This window comes from Sphaeramia orbicularis, chromosome 24 (genome assembly GCF_902148855.1).
Source record: "Sphaeramia orbicularis chromosome 24, fSphaOr1.1, whole genome shotgun sequence".
In the NCBI taxonomy this organism is placed as follows: domain Eukaryota; kingdom Metazoa; phylum Chordata; class Actinopteri; order Kurtiformes; family Apogonidae; genus Sphaeramia; species Sphaeramia orbicularis.
The window spans coordinates 49,000,043-49,011,686 of record NC_043979.1 but is presented as its reverse complement, the minus strand read 5'-3'; the positions used below and the strand labels follow the sequence as shown (position 1 = coordinate 49,011,686).

At 36.3% G+C, this 11,644-nt stretch overlaps 1 protein-coding gene across 1 annotated transcript in view; it reads left to right on the top strand.

Moving 5' to 3' along the window:
• The window catches only part of LOC115414722 (NACHT, LRR and PYD domains-containing protein 12-like), a 51,508-nt gene that overhangs the window by 22,314 nt on the left and 17,550 nt on the right, over nt 1-11,644 (top strand). The window contains exons 6-8 of the mRNA XM_030128001.1: nt 5,781-6,002; nt 8,620-8,688; nt 10,153-10,429. Of these exons, the coding sequence (XP_029983861.1) occupies nt 10,153-10,429 (277 nt within the window). The 5' untranslated portion in view covers nt 5,781-6,002; nt 8,620-8,688. The remainder of the gene's footprint in view (nt 1-5,780; nt 6,003-8,619; nt 8,689-10,152; nt 10,430-11,644) is intronic.

Sequence of the window (11,644 nt, the reverse complement as noted above, 5' to 3'; positions counted from 1 at the left end):
TCAACAAGTGTAGAGATTAAATAAAATACATCTTCAAACATGAAAACAATAAAAGGCAATACATTAAAAAACAAAACCTCAGGGATCAAAGGACATAAGGGTAATTTAATCTGGTTTAGCTTTAGAGAAAAAACATGATGTTCCAGAGTTGGTGGGACATGGGGGGGGGGGGTTACAGAAGACGGTGGCGTCCTGCCAGTAAGGAAGTGAAAGTCAGTTGTAAAGATGTAAGTGCTTATAAATACGGTGTAATCCTCTAGGAAACCAGTGTCGTATGAAAGACGGAATTCTACTCGGACTCTAATGTTGTCATGGTAACACTACATTATTGTACATATCAGACTACACGTGCATGCAGACGTTTTGGTGCCAAAAATGAAATCATGCTTTTTCAGTAGAAACAATTGAATCATTGCAGAAGAAACGATTACAAAGAAAAGCCGCAGACTTTCCTTGAATGCCTGTGCGCACATGTGTTTGTGTATGTGTGTGTGTATGTGTGTGTGTGTGTGTGTGTGTAGCCTGAGGTATGCCAGTTAAAATGCCACAAGAATCCAGAGTTTCCAGGGGAAGCGACTGAAGCAGGAGGAGGAGGAGGGACTGAGTGAGCGTCTGCTTTTCTGAAAGGGGCTCAGATGTTGTTGGAGTCTGCAGAACAGCTGCTCACACTCACAATCTGAGCACAAGATGGATTTCAGAACAACAAACTTGACTTTTTTTTTTTTTTTTTTAATCCCCAGACACCAGTTTTGGAATCGAGCAGACGTCTGGAAAATATTAGCGAACCCGAAAATTACAATGTCCGTCACCGGTTCTAAGCTCGGACGTCCTGGTCGATTCCCCACAGTGCCGATAAATCAGTGAAAATAATGGGATCGGGCTAATATCTGGAGAGATATCGGTGCTTCTTGGTTCACATTTATTTACAAATCATTTAAAATCCGTATACAAGTTGTATTCATAATTTCCAGTGAGATATGATTTTGTAAAAAGGGAAACCCCAGAAGCTAGCCGTAGCTTATAAACGGGGGTCTAAGACATTAAGCCAGTGTTTTTCAACCTTGGGGTCTATAGCACATTGAAACAGCATTAAATGGGCGATCAAACGATTAAGTTGTTTACAAAGAAAATACATACATTTGTGTGTTTGTTCCATCACACTGCCGCACTTTTTGGCTGTGTTTACTTCCATCTTGACGAACATTCGAACAGAATTATGGGAAATTTGTCCTACCCCTCCATTCGTAGTGGGGTCCTGGAAAATCTCAGTTTCGATCTATACAGCTCTCCGCCTTAGCCCCTCCCCTCCATCTGATCGAGAATCGGGACAACGCTACCCCTTCGCGTGTATGCGCAAAATGGAGGGGTAGGGGTAAGGGGGAGGGGCCAAGGGGTGAATTTAGATTCAGCCTTATTCTCTCGCAGGTACGTTTTGGGAATTGAACTAATTATGCAAGACAGAGTGTTTCACAAAAATTACCGCTGTTGCAAAATAATTCGCGATTTATTTGTGTGTAACTGGGCAGGTTCTGCGTGTAACACCAGTGGACACGATGGGTTCCACACCACACCTGGAATGAGACTGAGATTGATGAAAAACCCACATGTGTGGATTAGAAAAACCACTAGGATCCACACATTGAACACAGTGTCTTTATTTAGAGTCTATAGAAGAGCATTTACACACGTTTACACATCTAATGCACTGACACCTAGGGAGATTTAATGTCCATATTTGGGTCCTATTTTTGGACCTAATATTTTATTAAAAATTCATTAATTTTGGGATGGCTCGGAGCAAGAGTGTAATTTTTGTGCATTTATCTGAGGTCATCATTAGGTCCATCCTGGGGGGAAATATGTCTACATTTACCTTTTATTATTGGGTTTAAAAAAGCTGGAAAAGTGACAGATACTAAAATAAACCCAGTTTCATAGAAGCACCCATGTACGAGGATTGACATGAAACAAAGGGCTCTGGATTCTTTTAAACCACTTTACAGTGTGTGAAATGACATGTGAATCATAGTCTACACCCGTCTAGTCGTACATGGAAGAACTATAAACATCTAACTCAGGGGTGTCCGACTCATTTTAGGTCAGGTGCCAGATTCAGCTAAATTTGATCTGAAAGGGGCCCGACCAGTAAAATAATAACATGATATATAAATAATGTCAACTCCAAACTGTTCTCTTTGTTTTAGAGCAAAAAAAGTTAATTTACATTATGAACAGGTTTACATCTACAAACTATCTTTTCAAAAGATGTGAATAACATGAACAAACTGAAAAAATAAGTGTAATTTTCACACTATTATGTCTCAGTTTATCATTTACACATGTACATTATAACTTACAGATCACAGTGGATCTACAAATACACAAAACGTTGAGTAACAGGCGGAATATTGTTAAAATTGTACTTACTTCTCTTAAGACATTTCAGGTTATTCGCATATTTTGCAAAATTTTACTTTGTTCTAGTGTAAATACATTAAAATATTTACATTTACAAAAAGACACATTTGAAGTTGTCATTATTTTTATGTTATTGTGGTAGTATTTTACTGAATCCTGTCCACATGACATTGAACTGGTCTGAATGTGGAACCTGAACTAAACAGATTGTTAATATCTTAGTGTAATTTTTACATTTCATAAATTCATCCCAAGGGCCAGACTGGACCCTTTGGCGGGCCGCATTTGGCCCCCGGGCCGCATGTTTGTCACCTGTGATCTAACTGATCAAATGACGTCTTAATTCCACATTTTCCGAGTCTGTCAAATTTCTAAATAGACATGAAATGTACCTGTGGTCTGAAGGGAAGGAGCGACCTGAGCTCTGAGAAACAGCCTCTCTTCATTAGCTCATTAGACGTTACAGTAACACACTGTTGCACAATAACAGTCCTGTTTAAAGTTCAATACCGTGCAATGATTTTTATTCAGCCAAACATTTGTTGTAAAAATAGCAGCGGGTGAACACAAAGCGGCCTTTCAGTCAGCGGAGGTTCTGGGTGGTGCTGCAGCTGGAACAGACAGAGGTTTCTCAGTTCAACACAAACAGACTTCACCTTAAGGACCGACAGCAGCATTTGTTTATTTATTTAGTCATTATCTATTTACTTTACGTTTGAAATACCTCTGACGTCACATTCTCAAAGATTACATTCCTCTCTGCGGGTGCAATGACAAATAGTCGGCGTGTGCATGTGTGGAATTTAGATTTTTGTCTATTTTCCTATACACGATCTGTGGAATTGTGACATATTTTTTGCAAAAAACTCTACAAACAACACTTAACATCTCCTGCAAAACCAAAAAGATATTGAAAAACCTTCAAAACGCTGTAAAATGTGGTGTTTTTTTAGTGGCAAATCTAAAATAAATAGGTGCACTGTTGATATAAATTAAAAAGCTTTTCTTTGTCATAATGAAAAAAATGCTCATATATACTTTGTTTTCAGTTTACCATGTCAAGTATTGAATCAATTTTGAAATAAAAATGAGCGAAAACCAAGCCAAATGTGCAACAAAATTAATAAATATTTGCAAAATGAGCTAAAAAGAAAAGAATAATAAACAAAACTACTAAAATGAACTAAATATGAAACAAAATGATCTGAAAGTGACAAATCTCGCTTCATCATGTCAGTGATGCAAAGTCAGAAATGCCTGTTTCTTCTAAACTGCCCCTCTTCAGATCCATTTATTTTATTGAATTTCTCTGCAAAATTTCTTTAGTTCTACTACATAACTGTCATTGTCTGTTCTGTATCCAGTGGTTCAATAAATCAATCATTAAGGAATATGACACGCTTTTTTTCATGAAGTACTGTATACACACACACACATATATATATATATATATATATATATATATATATATACTGAACAAAAATATAAACACACCACTTTTGTTTTTGCTCCCATTTTTCATGAGCTGAACTCAAAGATCTAAAACTTTTTCTGTGTACACACAAGGTTTATTTCTCTCAAATATTGTTCACAAATCTGTCTAAATTTGTGTTAGTGAACACTTCTTCTTTGCTGAGATAATCCATCCACCTCACAGGTGTGGCAGATCAAGATGCTGATTAGACAGCAGGATTTTTGCACAGGTGTGACTTAGGCTGGCCACAATAAAAGGCCACTCCAAAATGTGCAGTTTTATCACACAGTAAGTAAAGTAAGTAAAGTAAAGTAAATTTTATTTATAGAGCACTTTTCACAGACAGAGTCACAAAGTGCTTTATCAATTCAAATCAGAATCAAATTAAGTTTACAGAGACCCAACAGAATCCTTCAGGGGCAAACACTTGTGATTGGTGACAGTGGCGAGGAAAAACTTCCCTTTAACGGGCAGAAACCTCGCGCAGACCCAGACTCCTGAAGGATGGACGTCTGCCTTGACCAGTTGGGGTTAAAGAGAGAGAGAGAGAGTAAAGGAGGAGAAAAGAGAGAGCGATAGAGATATAGAGAGACTGGGGGGGGGATGACACATGGAGTACGTTATGATGAATACATAGAGTACACACAGCACAATACCACAGATGTCACAAGTTTGGAGGGAATATGCACTGGTCATGCTGACTTCAGGAATCTCCAGCAGAGCTTTTGCCTGTGAACTGAATGTTCATTTCTCTACCATAAGCCATCTCCAAAGCTGTTTCAGAGAATTCATGAAGAAGACTGTGTGAGGAAAATGGTGGTCACACCAAATACTGACTGGTTTTCTGACCCCCCTGGACCACCCAATACAGTAAAAGTGCACATTTTAGAGTGGCCTTTTATTGTGGCCAGCCTAAATCACACCTGTGCAATAATCCTGCTGTCTAATCAGCATCTTGATCTGCCACACCTGTGAGGTGGATGGATTATCTCAGCAAAGGACAAAGGAGAAGTGCTCACTAACACAGATTTAGACAAATTTATGAACATTATTTGAGAGAAATAGGCCTTTTGTGTTCGTAGAAAAAGTTTTAGATCTTTGAGTTCAGCTCATGAAAAATGGGAGCAAAAACAAAAGTGGTGCGTTTATCCTACTAGGACAGATAGTAATTTTAGTAAGACATTAGGATCTGAAGATTGGACAAACTCCAATTACTATCTGTCCTAGTAGGATTAGGAATCCTACTGGATTTCAATCTCTACTGTGACATATATATATAACCCATTAGATGTTTGGTTTTGCTACACCTTGTGCATTTAGTTTTTTTGTTTCTTTTGTTGAATGTTCAATTCTGTTTCATTTTTTGTTCAATTAATAATAATTGTGTTCATTCCTAGTATTATTCATACTTGTGCTGTTTAGAAGCTGCAGGGTCTTGTTTTATTTGAGCCCTGGTCTTGGTCTTGTTGTCTTTTTACATATATATGGGTCCAAACACAGTATTGGAAAGCTCTCTGACAGGACATTTTAGAGACAATTTGACAGATTGGTGTTGCTAAATGACCCACATTTTTACTTTTAAATTAGTTTTTGCTTTAGTTGGATCATAAGGGATTATCCAAAACAAGGAGCGACTTTATATTAAAATAAATGTTGGAATGGCAATCAATTAAAGTTTGCTCTCTGACAGGACATTACTGTGTTTTGACCCATATGCGGATTCCCACATATGATGCCAAAACATAAAAGTCCTCCTGAATTTATTAACAGTAAATCCTGCAGTGAAATACAAACTATTGCAGAGTTCAGTCACAGACACTTGATCAGTGAAATGTTGTCATGGATTCATAAATATTTACACATATTTACTGTTCTCTCCGTGTTTCAGCCGATTAGATAAACACCGCTTCAGCCTCCATCTGTTCCTGCTTATCTGGTGTGGAGGGCGGGACCATGTCAGGTTTGTTTTCAGACCGTTGTTTCATGATTGCATTGTGTGGAAGATCGAAGACCAGTGTGCGAGGTACATGAATGAAGGGCCATGGATTTGAGAACCAGCTGAGTTCTTCATCCCCAGTGGAGACAGAACCAGAGTCTGAAACCGGCTCAGGTAAAAACACAAAGAAATCAACTAAAACTGCTGTGAATGTGTCATCCACTGAATTAACCAATCACAGTTCTCTGTCAGGAGATTATTGTATTCATTTCTGTTCATTTAGTTGCTGTTTGAGTTGATTTTTCTGAATTCTTTTAATCATTTTGAGATTTTCTTGTGAATTTCATTCATGTTTTTGTTCATTTCTTAAATGTTTATTACACTTAAATCCAACGAGGCGATGCACATTTGTTTATCTTATCCGCCTACACTCACATTACATCATCGATTTCACATTCTTTTTTTGTATTTTAAGTCAGCGTTGGAAAAATTGTCACCAAAATGTAATGATTTCACAGGGAGGCAATCACTGACCTGTGGGCTATGTCAATGCTGTTCCTTTTTGTGCATTAATTTTTCTATTAACTTCCTCTTTCTTATGTTCGTACCAGATCATATCCTGTTGCTCCACTGCTCTGTGTGAAATATCCTGAACTTTGTGGTTTTCAGTTTTTTAGTGACACTGGTGCATTATGACACAGTCACTCTGGGACATTTTCTTGTGTCAAATCATACCTCGACATGTTCGGCTTCTGCCTCGGCCTGTTCAGCTTCAGTTTCTCAGCATTTATCAACGTCCTTAGCAGGAGCTGTCATGTTCATTATGGATTCTACACTTTTTTTCTTCAGGCACGTTTTGCTCTAGTAGGATTTATAACATGTAAACCAAGTGATGTCGCTTTAAATCAGGGGTGTCAAACTCATTTCAGTTCAGGGGCCACATACAGACTAATATGGTATAAAGTGGGCCGGAGCAGTAAAATAATAGAAATAATAGGATAAGAACTGATAAATAATGTTGACACCAAAGTTTTCTCTATGTTTTTGAGTGAAAAAAGTTCCAATTCCATAATGAAAATGTTTACATCTACAAACTGTACTTGAACATAACATGAAGAAATATGAACAACCTGAAAATTCTTAAGAAAAATAAGTGCAATTTTAGCAATATTACACTTTAGTTTATCATTTATACATGTGCATCATAACTTACAGATCACAGTGGATCTAGAAATACACAAAACATGTAGTAACAGGTAGAATATTGGTAAAATTCCACATAGTTCTCTTAAGACATTTCAGGTTATTGACATTTTTTGTAAAAGGCTAGTCTGTAAATGTAAACATTTTTGTGTAATTTTACCTTTTTTTTACACTAAAACAAAAAGAGAAACTTGTCGTTTTCTGTATTTATAGGTTATTATGTTATTGTTTTACTGGTCTGACCCATTTTAGATTGAATTAACCTAAAATGATTTTAACACCATTGATTGTTAATACCTTCAGTGTACTTTTTGCATTTCATAAATTCATCCCACAGGCCAAATCGGACCCTTTTGGTGGGCCAGTTTTGGCCCCCGGGCCACATGTTTGACACCTGTGCATTAAATAAAGTATTTAAATGAGTCAAAACAACCACAAAAGTCCTCAGATGAATGGTCATTCAATATTTTTGTGCCTTAAATATTGGTTTCCTTAAACTACTGCGGTGTTGTTGCTACATCTTATGAACCAAACTATTAAACTGAAGGAATACACCCAAATGAATTTCTGTTGATGTTGATTAGATAGTTGGAAATCAACCCTTCATATGAATCTAGCTTGTGTTTCTTTGGGTGTTTGTTTTGCAAAAAAAAAGGGAATGAAGAGACACACTTCTTCATAGCTCACAGTGTCATGTTCTGCTTTTCGTGTTCGACAGATTCATAATCATCATTATTGTTTTCAACAGATCTGGGGAACCTGAATGAGGAACAGGAGTCGAGTTACAATTCTGTGTCAAAATGTTTTATTTTATTATATATCAGCAATAAACATAAAAACACACACACACTCATTCATCCATATACACATACATACGTTTATACATATCCACAACATACAAATACACATATAATCTTTTACCAATGCCTTTCTTAGTTGTGCTGGTGAATAAATATACAAATAATAACTATCTCAAAGAAGGAAATGTATACATAAACAACAGTGAACATATGGTGACAATTAATAACCCACATCCCTATATCTTGTGAAAAACATGTTCTCTTTGTAAATGTAAATATTTTCATGTATTTACACTGAAACAAAGTATAATTTCACAAAGAATGTGAATAATCTGAACAAATGTGAAGAACCTGAAATGTCTTAAGAAAAATTAGTGCAATTTTAACAATATTCTGCCTGATACTAAATGTTGTGTGTATTTGTAGATCCACTGTGATCTGTACGTTATAATGTACATGTGGAAATAATAAACTGAGGCAGAATATTATTAAAATTACACTTATTCTTTCAGTTTGTCCAAGTAATTCACATTGATTGAAAGGACAGTTTGTAGATGTAAACATTTTCATTGTTTAATTTGACTTTTTTTCACTGTGAAATATCGAGAAAAGTTTGGAGTTGACATTATTTGTATATTATTATGTTATTATTTTACTGGTTTGGCCCACTTCAGATCAAATTTAACTGAATGTGGCCCCTGAACTAAAATGAGTTTGACACCCCTGTACTATGTGTACCTCCTTTAAGTGGACTGTATGTGATCTCTATGAATGCACTGTGTCATCAGGACAAGAGGACTGAACAGTTCCTTCTCTTCTGGTGAAGGTGGAGAGTTCACCTGAAGCCATACGAAAAGGTGAGAATCTTTCTATAGACGTTTGTCCACCACCAGCAGAAAGGTTTATCAGCGCTAGGGATGTAACCATATGAAAATTTCATATAACGGTTATCATTATTATCGTGGTATTGTTGAAATTGTGCTCAAAATGTTCAAAAAGTACTAATACACACACTGAAATAATTTAACCAAGTTGTATTTTGAAAATAAATACAAAACAAAACAAAAAAACAAAACAAAAAAGCAAATAAAATAATTGGCACAATGTACCTTCTGTTGCAGAAACATTCAAATATTAACCTTTAGTGGTCTGAGCCTATTTTGTCTGTTTTTCAGTACTTTTATTTTGCCTTTATATACTATATACAGACATGTTTATTATGCCCTTGTTTGGTATCTTTTTTTCCAGCACAACTTCATCTATATCATCTGTCTATTATTTTTTCACTTTAACCTACTATAAAAACATAACAGGCCAGAAAACACACACACAAAAAAAAATCTGATTTGAAAAATGTATATACTTTATTGCATAAATAACACCAAGATGCTTAACAAACCTTTTCAAAGACTTTAAAAGTGAATATTGGTTCCAAACATTAGGTATATAAAATTTAAAGTGTAATAAATTAAAACTATACTCAAATATTTGACATAAAAGCAGATCTTTACATCGGCATTTTCTCTGGAAAAGTGCGGTAATCAAGCATAGTTATCATGATAATTAGAATTTACATGGTAATACTAACTGTCTGCAATTTTACTGCAGTTTATCGTGATACCGGTAATCGTTACATCCCTAGATGTAACGATATGACAATTTCATATCACGATTATTGTGACCAAAATTATCACGCTTATCATTGTTATCATGGTATTGTTGAAATTGTGCTCAAAATGTTCAAAAAGTACTAATACACACACTGAAATAATTTAACCAAGTTGTATTTTGAAAAAAAAAAACAAAAAAAAAAAACAAATAAAATAAAAGGCACAATGTACTTTCTGTTGGTGGAAACATTCAAATATTAACATGTAAACCTCAAACATACAAATGTGCATTACAGATGGCACCTTATGACCATTGTTTGACCATTTTCCATATGAAGTTGGAGTTTTTTGTTTCTTTTTCAGACAGATAGAGAGATAGGATGGAGCTCTCTCTCTCTCTGTCTCTGTGAGTTTTCAAAGTGCGGTAATTGCACACGGTAATCATGATAATTACAATTTAAATGGTAATACTAACCGCCAGGAATTTTACCACGGTTTATCATTATATCAGTAATTGTTACATCCCGAATCAGCGCTTATATATTTTTTTATGATTATATATTTGGTGCAAATTTTCTTCAATGTTTATAGAATCTAAGTGAATTTATAAGACACTGTTAAAGAAAATGACAGTTTGGATTCAGACTGAAGTTACTGATTCGTTGGTACTGAGGTGAAGGTATTATTTTGGTTTCTTGTGGATCCCTGCAGATGGCAACGCCAAAAGAGGTCCTTTTTGGAACGCTGGAGGATTTGGGAAGTGAAGACTTTAAAGTATTTAAGTGGTACTTGCAGCAGCAGGATATCATGGAAACCTTCCCGGCCATCCCGATAAGTCGACTGGAAGAAGCCGACAGAGTGGACACAGTCGATCAGATGGTGAAGACCTACAGTATCAACACTATTAAAGTCGCCACAATGGTTTTGGTGAAGATGGACAAGAATCATCTTGTGGAGAACTTATCACAGTGCACCTCAGAACCTGCAGGTAAGTAATTAAAACGAGATTTGATGAAGTTTGAACTAGGGATGCAAATTATCAATAAATCCATTAAACATTAGTTGGTTGACCTTGTTGATCGATTAACGATTAATTGATAAGCGGCGATTTACCTGAGAACCTGAATTTCTTTTTCGATAGGGTCTGTAAGAATAAAAGCTAAATATTGTCTCTATACTTCATGAAAAAAAGCATGTCATATTCCTTAATGATTGATTTAATTAACCATTGGATACAGAACAGACAATGACATTTATGGAGTAGAACTAAATAAATTCTGCAGAGAAATTCAATAAAATAAATGGATCTGAAGAGGGGCAGTTTAGAAGAAACAGCCATTTCTGACTTTGCATCACTGACATGATGGAGCGAGATTTGTTACTTTCAGATAATTTTGTTTCATATTTAGTTCCTTTTTAGTAGTTTTGTTTAATATTCTTTTCTTTTTAGTTCATTTTGCAAATATTTATTAATTTTGTTGCGCATTTAGTTTGGTTTTCGCTCATTTTTATTTCAGTACAGGCAATGACAGTTATGGAGTAGAACTAAAGAAAATTCTGCAGAGAAATTGCATAAAATAAATGGATGTAAAGAGGGGCAGTTTAGAAAAAATGGGCATTTCTGACTTTGCATCATTACCTGTCATGATGGAGTGAGATTTCAGCGGATAGACCCCCCCCCCGCGCTTTCTTTGCGTGGCCACCGGGATGACTGTGGGACATACCAGTGGCCTGGATCAGGAGCCTGGAGGATGTTTTCAACTTCTGTCTCACTGACCAGATAGTCCAGAGGATTGTGGACTAGATCAGCCTCCAGGGAAAACGCTCCGATCCGATACCGACCCCACAGTTGTGCGTGTATTTAGGCGGGGGGGGCACCGGTCCCACAAACAGATGGGCTGGTCTGTGTTTGGCTCCACCATGTCCATAAAGTGATTCTAACTCTTCAACGCCATGATCCAGTTCAATGACCGGCTATCCCAGTCGCAGCGTCGCAACAGTAAAGCCTAGTTTGGGCAGCGGCGCCGCCTACTGTCAACACCACAAATCCCGCCGTGGAAAAGAGCAATTAACCGACAGTGAATAATTTAATCGAGCAAATTCTTATCGACAATTAATTGATAGTCGATTAATTGTTTGCATCCCTAGTTTGAACAGATTATTAGAAGTGAAGGGATTACATCTATTAATGTTATTTGTTTTG